General features: G+C 31.6%; 1 protein-coding gene across 30 annotated transcripts in view; it reads right to left on the bottom strand.

Moving 5' to 3' along the window:
* Positions 1–22,340, bottom strand: part of TRDN (triadin) — a 370,662-nt gene that overhangs the window by 19,589 nt on the left and 328,733 nt on the right. For 25 of the 30 annotated variants that reach the window (XM_074397548.1, XM_074397529.1, XM_074397539.1 and 22 more), the window contains 6 exons: positions 20,878–20,898; positions 16,173–16,199; positions 15,233–15,271; positions 11,680–11,715; positions 10,863–10,907; positions 8,005–8,028 (listed from right to left, as the gene is read on the bottom strand). In XM_074397548.1, the coding sequence (XP_074253649.1) occupies positions 8,005–8,028; positions 10,863–10,907; positions 11,680–11,715; positions 15,233–15,271; positions 16,173–16,199; positions 20,878–20,898 (192 nt within the window). Of the gene's footprint in view, positions 1–7,337; positions 7,367–7,458; positions 7,485–8,004; positions 8,029–10,862; positions 10,908–11,679; positions 11,716–15,232; positions 15,272–16,172; positions 16,200–20,877; positions 20,899–22,340 lie in introns of those variants that run through there. The other 5 variants (XR_012517192.1, XM_074397549.1, XM_074397523.1 and 2 more) reach the window with 5 other exon arrangements.

Here is a 22,340-nt window from a genome sequence, read left to right as displayed (position 1 = left end):
CATAATAGCAATATAGAACTTAAATTTCTTTCATATGTCTCCCCCCAAATGGATAGAACAGGTAGAGAGCAAAAATCATGAACAATATTTATGACAAAATTAGATGAACCTTAAGATATCTTTGTATTGAGACAAACGGATAGTCAAAAATCTACAAGGAATCAAAGTCTGTGGAAGAGAAAGCAGAGGGAAACCATGGGGACTCTGAGAAACTGGTGATCAAGAAACCCCAAATAGCCTATAGGTACTTCCCAAAGAGAGTCAGACTGATAAGATCATCAGCTGAAACTGTGAGGAACTTTGTCAAGTCCAATAACAGGTAAGCATTAAGAGCTGAAGGTGCTGGAACCATCAGATACCCTGTGACCTGGGGAAATTGACAAGCCAGGGCTCACTTTCAGAGTGGATTCCCACAAATGGTAAGGAACTGCTGGGAGAGGAATAAAAGTTGAGCAGGGCAGGGTCAGTAAAGAAAATGATAAGATCAGATAAGTGAGAAAAAGTAAGATATCCAGAAAACCTCAAAAAACTATCTGTCATAAGTTTTGTGAGTTATTTCTTTTTTAAAGTTTGTTTTTCTAAATGATTACACAGTAAATTGAGTTTTTCGGTGCAAACGTCTATGAATTTTAAGACACGTGTAGATCTGTATGACTACAACCACAATTACCTCCAAAAAAACACCTTTGTTACCTTCCTTTATAGTGACGCTCTCCCTCTGTCCCTAATTGGGCGACTATTGAGGTGTTCCCCAATGCAAGAATCTCATATGTATGAAAATTTCCAGTATGTAACCTTTGGAGCTTAGCCTCAGAAGAAATAATGCCTTTGAATTCATGTAATTGTTACACATATAAATTTTTATTCCTGAGTAATATTCTGTTGTGTGGATGTACTACAGCTTCTATATCCATTTGTCTGTTGAAGGACATTTGGGTTATTTCCAGTTTTGGCAATTGTGATTATAGCTGCAATAAACATTTATGTTCATGTTTTTGAGTGGATGTAAATTTTTATTTCCCTCATCCTTCAGGAGTGAGATAATTGGGTCACAACATAAGCATGTGTTTCTCTTTATAAGACACATTTCTGTAGTGTCAGTACCATTTTGCCTTCTCAACAGCAATTATGAAAGTTTTGGTTGTTTCAAATGCTTGCCAGCACTTGTTTTTGTTTTTCCATTGTTTATAAAAAGTTTAGTTATTCTAATAAATGTGTGCTGTTATATAATGGTGGCTTAATTTGCATTTCTCTAATAGCTAATAATGCTAACTATTTTCTGGTTATTTGCCACTCATACATTTTCTTTGGTGAAGTATATGTTAAAATCTTTTATTTTTAAAAACTAATTTTAACTAACATTTTGTTTCACCCAATTTGTAAAAATGACAAGCCTTTTGTTGGATATGTAATTTCCTAAAATTTTCCCAGTCTTTCATTATTCTTCTACAGAACATACATTTTTAATTGTGAGATGGTATACAATTTATTATTTTTATTTTACAAATAGTGCTTTTGGTGTGTTATAACTCTTTGTCTAATGTTTGATCTCAAAGATGTTTTCTCTGAAAAGTTTGATAATTTCATGTTTTACATTTAGAGATATCTATTTTTAATTAATTTTTGCATACTATTTGAGGTTAAAATAGTTTATTTTCAAAAATACATAGCTGTCCAATTGTTTCCATGCCATTGGTTAAAAAGGCTACTTATTGTCCACTAAATTGCTTTTGAACTTTTATAAAAAAATCAAATGGCCATGTTATGTGCATCTATTTCTTGGATTTTTAATGTTACATTGATCTATGTGGCTATAGTTTTGCAGATCCCGTATCCCATACTTTTGTGATTACTGTACATGTATGGTAAAATTTAAAATTAGGTAATATGATTATTCCAAATTTGTTTTTTTTAATGTTTTAGCTATCATAAAAGAGATCATATATATATAATATATATATACTATTATATATATATACTAAGAAATTCTTTCTGAGATATTTGTTGGAATTGCATTAAATTGCAGATCAATTTAGGGAGCACTGACCTCCTTACTATGTTGAATCTTCCAATTCATGAATATGGTATATCTCTACTTATTTTTAGATTCTGTTTAATAATTTTTATCAACATCTTGTGGTTTTCAACATGTAGATCATACATACATTTTGATTTATGCATAAGTATTTTATATTGGGTAACTTGTACTAATTTTTTTTTTAATTTTGTTTCCAGTCACTTATTGTATGTGGAAAATAATGACTTTTCTGTATTAACTTTATACCCTACTACCTTTTTAAACTCACTTATTAATTCCAGTTTTTTGTGTTTATACAGGTTTTATATTTGCTACATAGACAAATCATATAAATGGGGATGGTTTTGTTTTTTTCCTTTCCAAATGTATTAATTTTTTTTCTTGCTTTTTTGCAGTGGCATGAAGGAGAAAAAATGGAAAAAAGACAATATTTTTAAGAAATGATGGTTATGGATTCCTCAAATAGGTACAAGAAAAAGGTAAATTCCTGGATCCTGGAAGTATGTCAGAATAAGAAGAAATCCTCATTCCAACAAACTGTAGTAAAACTGCAGCAGAACAAAGGCTAAGAGAACATATTTTAAGAAGGCAGAGAGAAAAGATATATTACACAGGAAGAAATGCCAGTTAAATTGATAACACCATTCCCCTATTCTATCATTAAAAAAGAAAACAATAGAGTGGAATAATATATTAAAAGGTGCTCAAAGGTGTATGTAACAAAATAAAAAACATTTTTAGGAATGAAATGATATAGAAAATCTGTCAAATAAGTGAAAACTGAGAATGTTTTCTACTAATAGAACTCTACCCAAGGCACTTCTATAGAAGGTACTACTAGGAAAAATATACTATCAAAAAAAAAGTCAAAAATGCAAAAGAAATTGTAAACAATTATACTCATAAACAAGTAAATATAGACATATGCTGATTAAACAAGTATTATTAATAAAATTCACATATTCAAGAAACTCAACACTAAGTAAAAAATTTCAGGGTATGTTCTACAATGTGATACACACACATAGAACTGAGACCAATATATGTCATAAAGTTTGAAAAAGGAAATCATAAAAATTAAACTCATTCTAATAGTTACTTCTTGTGGGAATCAAGGGTTAGAATAGCAAAGTCACAGTATTTGTAATATCCAGCTTTCAAATATACGTTATTTTGTTTTTATCAGAAACTACGTAATAAAGTATTTTTAAGGAAAAACTACACTGGAATAATTTGCATTTGTAAGAAGGATAGGAAATTCAAATTTTTACTATTAACTTGCATATAAATGAAAGTTATGAAAAAAATGATGCAGTCTCTTGCAAAACTTTATTTTCCAATGAATTATTTTAGAAATGGAAAGGTCTTTTTTTTTCTTTCTGTTTTTAAGTATAGAATCCATCTCACTTGTGGAAGCAATATAAAAACCAGCCATAAATGTAACTATACATTTATAACAATGAATTTTTTTTCCACAAACAATATTAACAAAGTGGTAAAAGAGACTTAATAGTCACTTTAGTTTCAGCAATTCAGTTTATTTTTGGGAAACATTTAGATTTAATTTTAGATAAATGAATTCAAAACATAATTGGGCATGAATAACATTATTCATTTTGTAAAGTTAAGCAAACAATGTTTGAAGACTTGTTGTGTAACTACATCTGAATTAGACAATTAAATTTTCTTGTGCAGTACTAGAAATATGACTGGCATATATTGTACAGCAGAAATGTTGATTCACTTGTTTAAAAGTTAAAATGTTGATATGTCACCATTAATTAGTTGCATATTATTTTTATCGGCAACTTAGTAAGTCTGAGATAACACAAATTATTTGATTTTTGAGGTGAATTAACTCTGAAGTAGCTTTTAGGTTGAATTTGATTGTATTAGAAAAGATCATTAACTTAATCATCTAATAAAGGAAACTAAAGATGCTCTCAACATAAAACAAAGCATGTTCTTTTAGTGATTTAAAATTTCTGTGTTTAAGAAAATTAGTTTTTTCTGCCATAAATTATATTTTATAGTTTGCTAACTCATTAATGGTAACATTATTATTTGACAAATTGAAATATTTCTTCAAATGGGAATGACATACTTATGAGGAAATTCTAGTTTTCTGAAATTACTGAAAATTTTCAATTTGGGAAAATATATTCAAGAAAAATAGATTATGCTTTCAGTTATTCATAATTATATACATTATAATAACAAGATGCTTTAGTTATGGTTTATTATAGTCATTAAAAGAATCCTTACTAGATATTCATTTCAGAGTTTTCTTTTCCTACCTAAGATATACTAAACATGTAAACTCAGAAAAAGACTATTAACTTTTGTATCTATGAAATCTGTATTTAATTTTATCTTATACTTAAATTTCAGACTAATTTTCAAGATGCTTAATTCTGAAATCTAAAATATCTATTATACTTTAATATTGAACCAACTACCTTATTTGTTTAGCATATTTATAAAGGAAGAAAAAATGCAGAACCAAAAAAAAAAAGAGCAGAATATTAAAAGCTAGAAAGCTTTTGAAAAACCACAAAATATAGAAAGTTGTTTAAAAACATGGAAATCCTAACTAGTTTTCTAGCAGGCTTAGTTGAAACTTCATTATAAAGCAATAAACTTCTAGAAAAGACTAAATTTTATCATTATGGCAAAGTTAAATTTATTATCTTGGAACAAAATTATATCTCAAAGATTATAATGATCTCAAAACCTGGTGCATTCAGGTAATTTTGATGAAGTTCAAATGGCAAAAATGCTCCCCTATTCAAGAAAAAAATACAAGAAAGATGGCAAAATCAAACCTCCATATTGAATAATCTTGAGAAATGTTCCTATGACATTATTTCATTTCAAATACTCATTTTGCGGATCTAACTAACCTAAGTTTATATTAATGTTGCCTCCCAGACAATAGCAACAGAAGAACTATGTGCACCTATAAAGTCTTTTTCCCTGATATATCAACATCCACTGGGATAAACATCTTGCTGGGACCACCCACCTGTCAAGAGCCTTGTGACTCATCTAGTTGAAAAATCTTCCCTCAGCGTTGTTTGCCTTTTAAGAATGTATTTTATCATCCCTTGGTTTTATTTCATGTTTTGCCTTTGGGCAAGTTTCTGGAAAATAATATTTTATAATGTATTTTTGCTTTTTTAGAGAAAAAGTTTTCAAAAAATTTAAAATCTTAATATCAGGAATAGATTGTGGTGTTAATTTAAAATTTAAGAATGTGGGATTTCTCTTGCTTTTAACTTTTAAGATAATAAGTACTAGATATAATACAATCTCACATATCCTCCTTTCAAAGTCTTCCTCTAAAGTCCGTAAGAAGCACATTATTTATCATACATTTACCATATCTACAAAAATAAAGATACAGAATGAAAATCTAGAGAATAAGCAGAAATCAGAAAGCAAGAGGCAGGTAGCAAGATGGCTGTTTAGATTCAGCTAATACAAGCCTCTTCCATGGAAAGAAAACAAAATATCAAGTAGATATTCAGACTTTGAAGAGATGGTCTAAGAGATTACATTAGAATTCAACAGAGAAGTGATAGGAAGCACCAAAAGCAAAGGAAAAGAGAGTGTAGCAGTCTGTCGGGCTGTGATTGGCTGGGAGCCAGGAGAGGCTCTCAAATAAGGGGAAAGAGTAAGGGTGTATTTCCCAGGGCTCCACATTCCAGCCACAGACTAACAATCCTAGATATGGGAGAGTTCCTCAACCCTTGCAGGCCTCAGGACTAATATGGAGAGATGCCTGAAGATTATGCAAAGGCATTGCTCCACAGAAGGAGCTCATATTGAGCCCCACAGGATTCTGAGCCCTGAGCAGCTGCAGTGTGGCATCATTCTGAGAGCTGAGCCCCAAAAGAACTGTGTCCTGCCCTAGAGTCAATACTGCCACTACCACCACAAGATCAAGGAGGGAGAAGAAAGACCTGACACTTTCATGTGCCCTGAAGACAAATTTCACAGTTGCTGCTGCAGATTGCTTCAGGAACAAGGTACAAGAAAAATACATGCCCCATAGTTGCCTGCCTATGCCACTCCTACTGAGAGCAGCCCCACCCTCCTTAGTGGCAGGCCCACAGCTGACATCGGTCTGACAGCACAGTCGCAAAGAACTGTGTTCTGCCGTGGGGCTAACACCACTATGACCACTAAGGAGAGAGAAAGAAAACAGGGCATTTTCAGATACTCAAAATCAAAGTCAAAGTATCCTATCTAAACCAACAACATATAAGCAACTTTAGGAAAAAGTCCTCTCCTATGAAAACAAATCCATAAAATAGGAGGAGACAATTGTTACACCAGATGCACAGATAGCAGCATAAAGATACAGAAAACAAAAGAAGAAAATATGATACCTACAAAGGAATACAGTAATAATCCAGCAATAGATCCCAATCAAAAAAAAAAATCACAAAACCCCAGCTAAAATTTCAAAATACTGATTTTAAAGAAGTTCAGTGAGATACAAGAGAATTCTGAAAAGCAATACAGGTAAGTCAGAAAACAATTTAGGACATAAATCAGAAATTTACTAAAGAGATAGCTATTTTAAAATAGAACCAAATTTAAATCTGAAACTGAGAAAGTCATTGATGAAATACAAAATACATTGGAAACCTTTAACAATAGGGTAAAGTAAGTAAAAGAAAGAATCTCAGAACCTGAAAACAGTTCTTTGGAAATAATCCAGTAGGTCAAAATAAAGAAAAATGACTTAAAAATAAGCAGTTTTCTGTAATAGGATGGTATAAAGTGGCAGAATATTCAAATGATCCATGTCCCCAAGATCAAAGAAGGTTGGAAAGGGTTAGAAAAGCTACTTAATAAAATAACAGATGAAAACACCTCAAGTCTAGCAAGACACTAGGATATCCAGTCATAGGAGGCTAAAAGATCTCCAAAAAGATAAAATTCAAAAATATCTTATCTGTGGTATATTATAGTCAAAGTGTCTAAAGTCAAAGACAGAGAGTATTCTAAAAACAGCAAGAGAAAAGAGTCTAAGAGTGCAGTATAAGCACTGGATTGGACCCTCTCTGTCCAATGCTGTAGCCACTGACTATGTGGGACTTTGGGAAATTGAAATGTGATTAGCGTAAGATAAAATGTGCTGTAAGTATGAAATACACATAAGACTTCAAAATCTCAATGCAAAAAAAGAATGTAGAGGATCAGCTCATTTCTATATTGAGTATATATTGAAATAATATTTGTATAGAGTAAGTTAAATAAAATAAAATATTACTAAAATTATTTTCACCTGTTTCTTTTTGCTTTTTAATGTGTCAGCTGGAAAATTAAAATGACATATATGTCACATTTTGTATTGGATGGCATTTATTTATCTTTTTTATATAAATATGGAAATAAAAAAAGGATACATTGTTTTTCCTTGAATTTTAGAAACCTGTAAGAAAATTTACAGTTATATCCTATATACATAGAATTTCTACCTGTACCTGGATCCTGATATTCTAGAGAATCTATTCTGGGAGCTGTGGTTTAAAATACAGGAGACACATTCATTCTTAACTATGCTGTTTTTCTTAGATATACAATTATTTAGGTTAATGAACATTAGAAAACAGCAAAAGCATCACTGTTTGACCACATGTGATTTTTAGTAAATTTCTAGTGATTGACAGTTTAAGACAGATAAAGATTTATTTATTTAAATGCAAGTCACTTTTATTTTCAGACTTGAAAATATAATCGTGTATTTCTGTTAAAGTTGTAATTTCAAATGACATAGTTTTTTTTTGTTTAATTTCAATATAAGTAACAATAAAAGCTAACAAATTCCTGTCAGAGGGTTTAGTTTAGAATAAACTAACTCTGAACACATCAAAAATAGAAATATTTTATGAATTTCATCTTAAAATTGATACTATGTATCAAAAAAGCTCATTAATACAAACTGTACTTACTTGATATTCTTGCAGGTTTTTCTGCTAAAAAGAGAAGATAAATAAATTCTATTTAACTGAGATAAAATGCAAGGAAATTATACATTGGTGGACTTTATAAAAATATCGAATTATTTTGTTTCTTGTTTATTATTTAAGAGTCAATGAAGAAATATAATCCTCTATTGCCTGACCACCATGAGTCTTTGTTTAATTTTTAATTGTTTTAAAATTTTTGTTTAGAGATGGGGTCTCAGTTGCCCAGGCTGACATGAAGTAGTACAATCATAGCTCACTGCAGCCTCTAATTCCCCATGCTCAAGCAATCCTCCCTCACCTTTCTCAGCTGGGATTACAGGTGTGAACCACTATGGCTGGCTGATCTTTGAATATCTTGGTTAATCTATTTTATCTAAGAAAATATGTCAGTCATCAAGAAAAGCTGTTCATCAAAGGGCCACAAAATATATATGCTTTTTAAATACTCTTACTAAATCAGGATCTTTGTAAATTAAGTGTTTGGGCTCATCTATTAACATACTTAACTTGAATAAAATTACTTTGTATTATGTAACAGCTAAATATTTTCTTTTAAATTCCCAGACTTTATAAAGTATATTATTTAGAATTAATTTTCTTTCATACATAAATAATTATCAGACTAGAAAATAAATCTTAAAAAGCAACATGCAAAATAAGTTTACTTTTTATAATAATTTATTTATTTCCATGAGGTGTTATTCTCCTTTAAAGAACTTTATTTTTCTATTAAACTGTATGTAGGACAAAATAACTAAGGTGAAATTATTGTCTCAAATACTAGAGCAGACATTCTAACTTCTTGAACAAGACTAGTAACATCTCCATTCTAACATTAGTCTCATTTAAAGAGCCAGGCTAGAAAATAGAATTTTTAAGCAACCTGCTTTACATGATTTATTTTGAGATTTGTAGAGTTTCTAACACAAACCTAAGGATTAAAAATTTATAAAAATTAGGTGATTTCTAATTTTTTAAAAAACTTTCAGCTGGGACACATATGTTTAGTATTATTACAGTAGTATGTTTCATGCATAAAATTATGAAATAAATAATTTAGAAAAATATTTCACTAAAACTAACATATTATTATTATTATTATTATTTGCTTTAAAAATACTAGCTTTGATTAGGAAGACAGGAATTTAGGGAAAAAACAAACTTTCACTGAATACAGTGAACTATCCGTTAAATGAAGGAATGAATAAGAATACGCCTGCTCTCAACTATCTCTGGGTTCGACTTGTGCTTTCATATGTAATCAGTTTTCTTCACTGTGTTTTTACAATATGAAGACATTAAAATGATAGAGTCATATAACAGACTAAGAAGTCTGCATCCAAATTCTGAATCCCTTCTACAGATGAGTTACAGAGGTTTCCTCCAATCAGATCTCTAATAGATCACTTCCTTGGAGGCAAAGTGGAATATGCTCTATCCTTGGACTGCTCTGATTGGCAGAAAACTTTCCCTTTTATTTACAGCAGCATAATAGAATAATGAAGTGTGAATGGATGGCCTTAACCATTATAGTGTTTGGCAACATACAAACTTGGAGCCAAATCTTGTCTGTATCATATAAATACTCTTGAGATGTTAGAGTTTCTTTCATTGCACTTACCTTGTCTTTAAACTGGACATGATAATTGGGCTTTACTAATAATTAAGTAAACTAATAATGGAAAAAGATACAGTCTTGTACTTTCTAATTAAGTATTTTTTTCATCCTTCTGGCTGATTATCTCAAAGGATATTAAACAATATTTAAAAAAGAATCTTTCAATATAAAAATTGTGCCCCTATATTATTCTACAAATGTAATTTGCCTTTTTATTGAAAGTTTTATCCCTTAGTATTAGTGATAACTATAAATACATTATTAATAATTTTATGTGAAATGGTATGTCTAGTCATTTCAGGAATACACACCACGGTGAGCAGTGAAAGGGAGTCAGTGAAAAACAAAGCTTTTTCTCCCCCTACTAGAGATCTATGGATTTGCTATGAATGAAAATAGTTGGCTTAGTTATGATATGTTTACCTAGCACCTTAGAATGTAAAGCACTTTTTTAACTAATTGAATTTGCATAAGGCTACATAATTTAGTCACAAACCTTATTTATAGTTTTATGATAATATCAGCAAATAGATCATTCATCATTCTCTTTATAAGAAAAAAAAATCTGCATTGTGCATGCTGTCATTTGCCTATTTTGTGTCCAGGTAGAATTAATTTAAAGGTTGAATTTATAAATCAGGCATCTCCAAATTACGGCCCGCGGGCTGCATGCGGCCCCCTGAGGCCATTTATCCGGCCCCCCGCCGCCCTTCAGGAAGGGACATCTCTTTCACTGGTGGTCAGTGAGAGGAGCACAGTATGTGACAGCCCTCCAACGGTCTGAGAGACAGTGAACTGGCCCCCTGTGTAAAAAGTCTGGGGACGCCTGTTATAAATAATAAAAAGTATATTCATGATATTAACTATATGTTATTTAGTCATAGATAAAATAAATCCCAGTTACATTTATTTTTACTACCATATTACTTTTGACATTACTTATGCTAAAAGTCTTTTGTAATTGTAAACGTTTTCTTCTGATGTGTAACAGAATATTTTGGTCATCTTATATGCTGCTAACAGTTCTGATTTCTTTGCATTTTCTTATTTTCTATTGAAATATAAGCTTTCTGCTAGATTTTCTACCTGTCCACTTTCTCTGCTACTAGAAGTGTGTATCTTCTAGATTTCTTTGTTTCAAAATAATTTAATATTAATATTAAGCAACAACATAATTCAGGTATTTCCATACCAACATAGTACTTATGTAATTCAAGATTACCTTTTGTCACATTGTGTAATTGAAGACTTTCTTTTCTTGTTGAGACTGTCAATAAGGAAAATGTAAATTAAAATATAAATTTAAAAAATAAATTTTCATAAAAATTTTGTCTCAATTCAATGCTAAGCTTTAAAGACATGAGGATAATTTAAGTGTTATAAATATTTTCTCAAGGTGATTTTCAAAAATTTTGTCTTCTATCCAACTGGTACCTAATAAAAATAAGTGTTAGCACTAAACATTGTTTTATAAACAGAGGTATAACATGAATGTAGGAAGAAAATTAACTAGAATCTATGAAAATTGGATCATTCTGATTAGCTGGATTTGGAGATTAAAAAAAGAGTTATTTTGTCATTGACAATTATTCTTACATGTCAAAGAATGTTTTCTTTATGATCCAATAGATTATTTCTTTGACAATTAAGACCTTTGTAAGCTTTTCGGATAGTTATACTCAAATCAGTAATTGTCATATTATATGGTGTAGTTTGCTAAATAAATAAACCCAATGTTAAGAAAAAAGGCATCATTGTGATTCAGTTTCTACCTTCCTCATCAACAGCACAATAAATCAATGCTTATTTGCACGCATTGGCCTACCATCCATTGCTTCTTTGACAAAGCCATTACTTCATATTCACCAATTAACTACCATATTTCTTCTTTTAATCAGACTTGCAGTCATCACGGACATTAAAAAAAGGGTTGTTTTTTGTTTTTGTTTTTGTTTTTCAAATGATATAAATACTTTTTGACTTAAAGTATTTTAGCTTCAGGGCTTTGCATTCTATTTTTCATTCTTTTAAAAAATTACCTTTTTCTTCTTTATGGTGCTTCGTGTCAGCTTTTTCTGTATAGAAGAAATAGTAACAGGGTAATATATTTATTTATTTATCTTTTAAATTATACTTCAAGTTCTGGTATACATGTGCAGAACATGCAGGTTTGTTACATAGGTGTTACATGTTTCACGGTGATTTGCTACATCCATCAACCCAACATCTACATTAGGTATTTCTTTTAATGCTATACCTCCTTTAGTCTCACATCCCCCAAGAGATCCCAGTGTGTGATGTTCCCCTCCCTATGTCCATATGTTCTCATTGCTCAACTTCCATTTATGAGTGAGAATATGTGGTGTTTAGTTTTCTGTTCCTGTGTTAGTTTGCTGAGAATGATGGTTTCCAGCTCCATTCATGTCCCTGCAAAGACAAAAACTCATTCTTTTTTATGGCTGCATAGTATTCCATGGTGTATGTGTCACATTTTCTTTATCCAGTCTATCATTGATGGGCATTTGTGTGGTTCCAAGTCTTTGCTTTTATAAATAGTGCTTAAATACACATACATGGGCATGTGTCTTTATAGTAGAATCATTTATAATCTTTTGGGTATATATCCAGTAACAGGATTGTTGGACCAAATGATATTTCTGGTTCTAGATCCTTGAGGAATCTCCACTTTGTCTTCAACAATGGTTAAACTAATTTATACTCCTACCAACAGTGTAAAAGTGTTTCTATTTCTTCACAGCCTCTCCAGCATCTGTTGTTTCATGAATTTTTAATGATGGCTATTCTAATTGTCATGAGTTGGTATCGCATTGTGGTTTTGATTTGCATTTCTCTAATGACCAGTGTTTTTTCATGTTTGTTGGCTGCATAAATGTCTTCTTTTGAGATGTGTCTGTTCATATCTTTGTCCACTTTTTGATGGATTTTTTTTTCTTGTAAATTTGTTTAAGTTCCTCGTAGATTCTGAATACTAGTCCTTTATCAGATGGATAGATTGCAAACATTTTCTCCCATTCTGTAGGTTGCCTTGTCACTCTAATGATAGGTTTTTTTTTTTTTTTTTTTTTTTTTTTTCTGCTGTGCAGAAGCTCTTTAGTTTAATTAGATCTCCATTTGTCAATTTTGGCTTTTGTTGCAATTGCTTTTGATGTTTTAGTCATGAAGTCTTTGTCATGCCTATGTCTTGAATGGTATTGCCTAGGTTTTCTCTTAGGGTTTTTATGATTTTAGGTCTTACATTTAAGTCTTTAATCTATCTTGAGTTAGTTTTTGCATAAGGTGTAAGGAAAGGGTCCAGTTTCAGTTTTCTACATATGGATAGCCAATTTTCCCAAAACCATTTATTAAATAGGGACTCTTTTCCCCATTGTTTGTTTTTGTCAGGTTTCTTAAAGATCAGTTGGTTGTAGATGTGTGGTGTTATTTCTGAGGCTCTGTTCTGTTCTATTGGCCTATGTATCTGCTTTGGTACCAGCACCATGCTGTTTTGGTTATTGTAGCCTTGTAGTATAGTTTGAAGTCAGGTAGCATGATGCCTCCAGCTTTGTTCCTTTTGCTTAGGATTGTCTTGGATATACAGGCTCTTTTTTGGTTCCATATGAAATTGAAAGTGATTTTTTTAATTCTGTGAAGAAAGTCGATGGTAGCTTAATGAGAATAGCATTAAATCTATAAATTACTTTGGGCAATATGGCCATTTTCATGACATTGATTCTTCCTATCCATGAGCATGGAATGGTTTTCCATCTGTTTGTGTCCTCTCTTATTTCTTTGAGCAGTGGTTTATAGTTCTCTTTGAAGAGGTCCTTCACATTCTCTGTAAGTTGTATTCCTAGGTATTTTATACTCTTCATAGCAATTATGAGTGCAAGTTCACTCATGATTTGGCTCTATTATTGGTGTATAGGAATGCTTGTGAATTTTGCACATTGATTTTGTATCATGAGACTTTTCTGTAGTGGCTTATCAGCTCAAGGAGTTTTTGGGCTATAATGATGGGATTTTCTAAATATATACTCATGTCATCTGCAAACAGCGACAATTTGACATTCTCTCTTCCCATTTGAATACTATTTCTTTCTTTCTTTTTTCTGATTCCCTGGCCAAAACTTCCAAAACTATCTTGAATAGGAGTGGTGAGAGAGGGCATTTTTGTCTTGTGCCAGTTTTCAAGGGGAATGTTGCCAACTTTTGCCCATTAAGTATGACATTGGTTCTGGGTTTGTCATAATTAGCTATTATTATTTTGAGATATGTTCCATCAATACCGGCTTTACTGACAATTTTTAGCATGAATGAGTGTTGAATGTTATCAAAGGCCTTTTCTGCATCTATTGAGCTAATCATGTGGTTTTTGTCATTGGTTTTATTTATGTGATGGATTATGTTTATTGATTTGCATATGTTGAACCAGCTTTTCATCCCAGGGGTGAAACTGACCTGATGGTGGTGGATAAACTTTCTGATGTGCTGCTGGATTCAGTTTGCCAGTATTTTATTGAGAATTTTTGTATCAATGTTCATCAGGGATATTGACCTGAAATTATCTTTTTTTTTGTTATGTATCTGCCAGGTTTTCGTATTAGGATGATGTCGGCCTCATAAAATGAGTTAGGGAGTGCTCTTTTCCAATTGTTTGGAATAGTTTCAAAAGGAATGATAACAGCTACTCTTTGTACCTCTGGTAGAATTCTGCTGTGAATCCATCTGGTCTTGGGCTTATTTTATTTTATTTTATTTTCGGTTGGTAGGCTATTAATCATTGCCTCAATTTCAGCACTTGTTATTGGTCTATTCAGGGATTCAACTTCTTCCTGGTTTAGTCTTGGGAGGGTGTATGTGCCCAGGAATTTATTCATTTCTTTTAGATTTTCTAATTTATTTGCATAGAGATGTTTATATTATTCTATGATGGTAGTTTCTGTGGGATCAGTAGTGATATCCCCTTTATTATTTTTTATTGTGTCTACTTGATTCCTCTCTCTTTTCTTCTCTGTTACTCTGGCTAGTGTTCTATATACTTTATTAATCATTTTAATAAACCAGCTCCTGGATTCACTGATTTTCTTGAAGGGATTTTTTGTGTCTGTATCTTCTTCAGTTCTGCTCTGATCTTAGTTACTTCTTGACTTCTGCTAGCTTTTGAATTTATTTGTTATGACCTCTTCTCTAGTTTTTCTAATTATTGATTTTGGATCTTTTTCACTTTCTTCATAACAAGATAATATATTTATTAATAAGTCTTCCTAAGGTGAGGAATTAAATTTTGTGCAGGCAATATTCACAGTTCAGGAGTAATTACGAAAAGAAGTCTATAGCTTTAATTTATTAGTAACAGGTAGAGTCTGCTTTTGGTTTTACATTCCTATTCCTTTTAGGTGTTTAATAAAAATGTAATACCTATATGTTTTGCATGATGAATTGTAATGTACTGCAATTATAATACGTGCTATAAAATCCGTGTCTTCATTTTCATTAACTGCTTTTAAGTAATATAATTTGTATAATTGTGTATTTTTCTCCCTCTGTGTTTGTGGCTAATTTGATGTACATATCTTAAAATGTTATCTTTACCTTTACTTTCTTTTTCAGATTTTTCAGTTTTCTTCTTCCCTGGGGGGAAAACAACAACAAGAAAACATCATTTTAAAAAACATGACTTTCTCACTAATTCTTGGAGTAAACAGTTGGAGATGAGACTTAATCCTGTGAGTGGAGAGAGTCATGACTCTCCCATTTCATTTTTTGTTATGCTTGGTCATTCTGCTTATGTAGTCACCTATTGGGTCATAATTTCTCCTCCTCCTCCTTCTCTTCTGCTTCCTCCTCCAAGTCCTTTATTCCTCTTCCTCCTACTAATTCTTTTTTTCCTCCTCCCCTTCCTTTTCTTCTTTTTTTGAGGCAGAGTCTTTCTATATGCCCTCAAACTCCTGAGCTGAAGGGATCCTCCCTCCTCACCCTCCTGAGTAGTTCAGTTACTTACAGGCATGACCCTCTTTCCTACCGCCTCCCTTTTTCTTTCATGCTTTGAAAAGAAGCTAGAATAAGCCATGCCTTTGTTAATTAGTTTAAACTAGGAACACAGGACAAACGACTACATGTTAAATTTTTACCTTTGGGAAATAAGAATTTGCCTGGCATGATGATATTCAATGAGTAAACTAATGAATAAAAGCAATAAAAATTAACATAATACTTCTAAGCAAAATGTGGATCCAGTTTTAAAAGCAGTCAGTAAATTGATAATTTTCTTGCTATGCATTTTAAACAAATGTGGGAAGAAAAACAATATTTAATAGTGGCTTACAAGTTTGTATGTAGTAATAGTGCACATGTTACATCATTTAGTCCTTCTAACAAGCCTTTTGGGACATCATTATGCCTGTTCTGCAGTTCAGAATATCTGGAATTTGAGAAACTAAGGGATTTTCTAAATGTTATACAGCTAGAGACTTAAATTTACATACTGTTTCCACCACTCTATCTTATCTCCTCTGTAAATGTAAACATTTACCTGATTCTGTGACTTCTGATGTTTCTTCTTTAGAAAAAAATAGTATGTAAAACAAAAAGAAAAAATAAATCAAAGAAAAAGTATAGTTTTTATTCAATAGCAGACAATTGAAACTTATCTTCTGATATTTCCTCCTAAAGTACAATAGGCACATATACTCAAAATGGTGAAGAAATGTACTCCTGATTAATACTTCTGATAACTGCAACTAGACATCTATTTTGAAAATAAGACAAATTTTCAGTCAATCTAAAACAGTCTATTTAAATATGATAGAAGTGGTTAGATTAAATAAGATCTGATACTTGATAGAACAGGATGATTACAGTCAACAATAATAATTTGGCATACATTTAAAAATAATTAAAATAGTAGAATGTTTACACAAAAATATGATAAATGTTGATGTGATGGATACCCCATTTACCTTGATTTGATTCTTATGCATTGTATGCCTATATCAAAATATCTCATGTACCCATAAATATATACAACTACTATGTACTCACAAAGTTAAAAATAAAATAAAATGAAAAGTAAAAAGTTAAAAAACATACACGATTTAATTAATCAACTCTAAATTATTTGGTTGATTTTCCTAATTACAGTTTATAAATCTGTTACACAAATTTTTAATCTTCATGGATACATGTAACCATTCATTTGTAGAATGTTTATTAAAGCATCTTCATTTATAAGATGCTGTCAAAAATGCAATTGAGTGGTGTCGTGGGGTGAGACTAAAAATATAACAAAAACAAACTCAATTCATGTTGACGACAGTGTGATAAGTGTTAGAAGACATCAAATTATATTTGCTTTTTGCCTATGATAATTCAGAACCATGCTTTCTTCTTATTTTTTCAGTAAATTTACAGATTAGTATTTCTATGTATAACCTGTCAAGTTTTTTTGTCAACTTTCTATCACAAATAATTTCAAAGAATAACATTTCCAGAAAATAAAAATTCTCTGAAAGATCAAGAAATAGCTCTCATAAAATATCAATGTTTTCTATAAACACGATATCAGTTTTATCAGTCTTACATAACTATTTTAGGGAGCTATTTTCATAATTCATAAAAATGGATTAAAGTATTTTATAACAATGATGGTATACAATGAATAATGTTGAATAAAAATATAGTATTCAAAAATGGCTTTATGGTGATGTTTCATATTAGTACTCTAGCTTTGAATTTCAACCCTTAATTTTAGTAAGAGTGTTCATATTAGTAGCAATAATACAAACTATGATAGAGAATTTCTCCAGCCTAAAAGCTGTACTTAATGTTTAAAATTGGCATTTAATCCATTAAGAAGTAAATTGTACCTGCATTATTAAGGAATCTGTCATATGCTGTTAAGAAAACAGGTTAGTTCTGGGTATAAAAAACATATAAATAAAACATCCAGATACACTTTAGATTGAAATGTTCAAGTTTTAATCCAGGATATGCTCTGAATACTTTAATAGTATAAAATAAATAGCTTCATTGTTCACAGTTGCATTTTTATAATTGTTTAAAATGTCCAGAAAACCCTAGTGATTTTGAATTACAAAATAAAATGTAACTCAGGGCTTTTAAAAAATTAGAAAATAAAAAGCTAATGTGCTAAAATTAAATAAATTGAGAACATATATTATGTGCTCTTAATTTTTCTCAACCCACATAAAAACTGTTAGAGGGATCTTCACACCATCTTGATTCAAAACATCTGAACAAAAAATTGAAAGCAGGTAAGAGAGAGATATAATTATCTTTTTTTTTTTTTGGCACGGGTATTAGTTATCATGGTAAATGTGTTAGTAAAACAGGTATCTCAACAGAAAACATGATATACATTTCCTCATATATCCTGGTTCAGTGTCATATTTCTCATAGGTGCTCAATAAATACATGTTCAAGGATTAATGAGTATAATACAAGCATACTTATTTTATTGTGCTTCACTTAATTGTGCTTCTCAGGTATCATGTTTTTTTACAAGTTGAAAGTTTGTGGCAATCCCGTATAATTAGGTCTATTGGTGTAATTTTTCCAGCTGCATTTGCTTCCTTCACATTTCCCTCCTTCACGTTTCCCTGTCTCATTTTGGTAATTCTCATAATGTTTCAAATTTTTCATTACTATTATATCTGTTATGGTGATCTGTAATCAGTGATCTTTAATGTTACTATTGTAATTGTTTTGGGTGCCTCAAACCACACCTATATACGGTGGTAAATGTAATGAAAGTGTGTATTGGGGCAGCCATTCGCCAGTTCTCTTTCCCTTTCCTTTAGGCCTTTCTGTTTCCTGAGAACTTAATAGCTCTGAAATAACCCTACAATGGCCTCAAAGTATTCACAAGAAGAAAAGACTTGCACATCGCTCACCTTAAATCAGAAACTAGAAATGATTAAATTTTGTCAGAAAGTCATGTTGAAAGCTAGGACAGGCTGAAAGCTAGGCCTCTTGCACCAAAGAGTTAGCCAAATCGTGAATGCAAAGGAAAAGTTCTTGAAGGAAAGTCAAAGTGTTACTTCAGTGAACACATAAATGTTAAGAAAGGGAAACAGCCTTATTGCTGAGACAAAGAAAGTTTTAGTGGGCTGAATAGAAAACCAAAGCAGCTATAACATTCCCTTAAGCCAAAACTCAATCTATAGCAAGGCCCTAACTGTCTTCAAATCTTTGAAGGATGAGAGAAGTAAGGAAGCTGCAGAAGAAAAGTTAAAAGCTAGCAGGGTTGGTTCATGAAATTTAAGGAAAGAAGCCACCTGCATAACATAAAAGTTCAAGGTGAATCAGCAAATACTGATATAGAAGCTGCAGAAAGTTAACTGGATCTAGCTAAGATAATTGACCAAGATGGCTACAATAAACAATAAACTTTCAATGTAGACAAAATAGCCTTCTAGGGAGGCTCACTTGAGCCAAGGAGTTTGAGGCTGTGGTGAGCTATGATTTCCCCACTGGACTCCAGTCTGGTGACAGAGTGAGACCCTGTATTTAAAACAACAACAACAACAACAACTTAATAAATAGTTTTCTACTGAAAGAAGATCTCATCTAGAACTTTCATCGCTAGAGAGAAAAGTCAATATCTGGCTTCAGACCTTCAAAAGACAGGCTGACTCTCTTTTTGGAGGCTAATGAAGCTGGTGACTTGAAGTTGAAGCCAAAGCTTCTTCATCATTCTGAAAATGCTAGGTCCCTTAAGAATTATGCCAAATCCACTCTGCCTGTGCTCTATCACAGGAATAACAAAATCTAGATGACAGCACATCTGTTTACAGCATGATTTACTCACTGTTTTAAACCCACTGTTGAGACCTACTCCTAAGAGAAAAGATTCCTTTCAAAATATTATAGCTCACTGACAATGCACCTGGTCACTCAAGAGCTCTAATGGAGATATACAAGGAGATTAATATTGTTTTCATGCCTGTGAACACAAGATCCATTCTGCAGCCTATGGGACCAAGGAGCAATTGTGACATTCAAGTCTTATTATTTAATAATACATTTCATAAGCCTATAGGTGTCACATATAGTGACTCAGCTGATGAATCTGTGCAAAGTAAATTGAAAGTCTTCTGGAAAGGAATCACCTTTCCAGATGCCATTAAGAACATATGTGACTCATGAGGGAGTCCAAATGTCAGTATCAACAGGAGTTTGAAAGAAATTGATTCCAACTCTCATGAATGACTCTGAGGATTCAGTAGAAGCAACTGCAGATGTGTTGGGAGTAACAAAAGAATTAGAATAAGAAGTGGTGACCAAATTGCTTCAATACATGATCAAACTTGAACAGACGAGGAGTTATTTCTCATGGATGAGAAAAGGAAATGGACACTTGATATGGAATCTATTCCTGGTGAACACTGCTGAAATGACAACAAAGGATTTAGAATATTCCATAAACTTTTTCGATAAAGCAGAAGCCAAGTGTGAGATGTTTACTCTAATTCTGAAAGCAGTTCTACTGTGAGTAAAATGCTGTAAAATAGCTACAGGTACTATAGAGAAATCTTTTGTTAAAGAGTCAATGTGCCAAATTTTATTGAGTCTTATTTTGAGAAATTACCACAGCTACCCTAACCTTCAGAAACTACCAACTTCATCAATTAGCACCCATCAAAATTGAGACAAGACTTTTCAGCAGCAAAAATATTGCAACTTGCTGAAGGTTCAGATGATGAAGGTTAAAATAAAAGTATTTTAGCAGCAAAATACTTTTAAATTAAGCTATGTACATTTTTAGACATAATTCTCTTGCACACCTAATAGACTACAGTATAGTATAAACATAATTTTATGTGCACTAGAAAAACAAAAAAATTGTGTGACTTAGTTTAAATTCACTTTATTGTGGTGGTCTGAATGAAAACTGCAACATCTCGAGGTATGCCAGTACAATGAGATTTAATTTTCCTTGAATTGCATTTTTTGAATCACTAAACATCTCTTCATGTGCTTATTGGTCTATGGCTTCTTGCTGTACCCATTTTCCTTTGGTTGTGCTTTTTGTCTCCAGGGTATGCCTGTACACACAATATCCTGTGTCAACTAGACTCACTTATATGATAATAGTATAATGGCTATTACATTAACAGACATGCCATATGTTTTTAACTTCATTTATAACTTAAAGAAATTATGAAATTAAAACAATGAAATAGGACATTCTTAAAATTCTAAAATGGTACACTTACTTGGAGCTGGTTTTGGTTTGTCTAAAAAGAAAAAAAAATGAGTGATAATTTTCTGTCTATGGGTAATATAACAGCCCTTTACATTTCCTATTTTTGCTTTTTACAGTAAAAATAAGAATAAGGCTAAACATATCTACAATGAACAGTAGGGAGTGCATTTTTAATAATTTTCAAGTTATACTCTCAATGAGTTTCTTACAGAACAGTAAAGCTTGAAACTATGGAATCTTTTTAAGTCTCTTCATTTCTGTGAAACTTCATGTTTGATTTCATACAATATTAATGAATGCTCACAATAATCTGAACTTCTTACTGTTTCTGAAATGGCATAAGATACATATTCTGTCACCGTCCTTTTAGAATACATATTAATATTAGTTTAGACTAACAATTTACACTCTCCCAATTCAGTTTGTTGAACAAGGTTGCTTTATAAAATCTCAGAAATGAAGGGGTGGTAGGTAAAAAAAAATCATAGAGACATTCTATTTTTTTCCAGTATAGCATGTCTTCTAAAATTTGTTAACTAAAAACATTAACTGTGTCATCTTACATCTAAAGTTCTATTCCTCCATAAAAAGTAGACAAGATTTAGCTATGATTGCAGAAGGTTTGAATCATCTAAAATTAAGTCAAATAATGAGCATGTTAACAGATGGAATACAAATTGATAGTTTTTTTGTAGACAGCAATTAGGAATATCTATTCAAACAATATTTAATATACCCTCTGACAAAAAAATGACTTTAAAACTTTTTTCCCCATAAAATTAATAAAACTAGATGTATTGTTAATTAATTTGTGAAATTAACAAAACTAGATAAGTATATTATATATTTTTAAAGGAGACTTTTAAAACAACTTTAACATACATCAATTAGAGTCTAATTAAGTTCACTGTGTACAAACATACAATAAAACACTATTTTTAGGGAAATATTTTATGTACTGATATGTAAAAAAGCTTCAAGATATATTCTGAAATAGAAAAGCCTAGTGACAGGATAATTTATAGCATGTTAATATTTGTGTAAGAAAAACAAAAGTGGTATGTGTATATATATATATATATATATATATATATATATATATATATGTGTGTGTGTGTTTATTTATTTATTTATATTTATTCATTTATGTGTACAGGTAGAAAGATAATGATAGAAGGATACATTAAGAAATAACTGAGAAAGGGAAGATGGCCGAATAGGAACAAATCTGGAGTGCAGTTCGCAGTGAGAAGAATGCAGAGGGTGAGTGATCACTGCATTTTCACAAGAGTTTTTACTTCCCACAGACAAGAATATTCCTGGGCTGAAAGGTGCCACAAGTTTCCAGCATAGCTATTTTAGCTGGCACTGTGGGTCTCCACACAAAAACTCTCACAAATCCAGGTGGCTGTTTCAACAGGCACCCAGAATGCCTGGGATACAGAGCCTCCCATTCAACTGAAAAAAAAGGTG

The sequence above is a fragment of the Saimiri boliviensis genome, chromosome 4 (assembly GCF_048565385.1).
Source record: "Saimiri boliviensis isolate mSaiBol1 chromosome 4, mSaiBol1.pri, whole genome shotgun sequence".
NCBI lineage: Eukaryota > Metazoa > Chordata > Mammalia > Primates > Cebidae > Saimiri > Saimiri boliviensis.
This window is presented reverse-complemented; position numbering and strand designations above follow the sequence as displayed.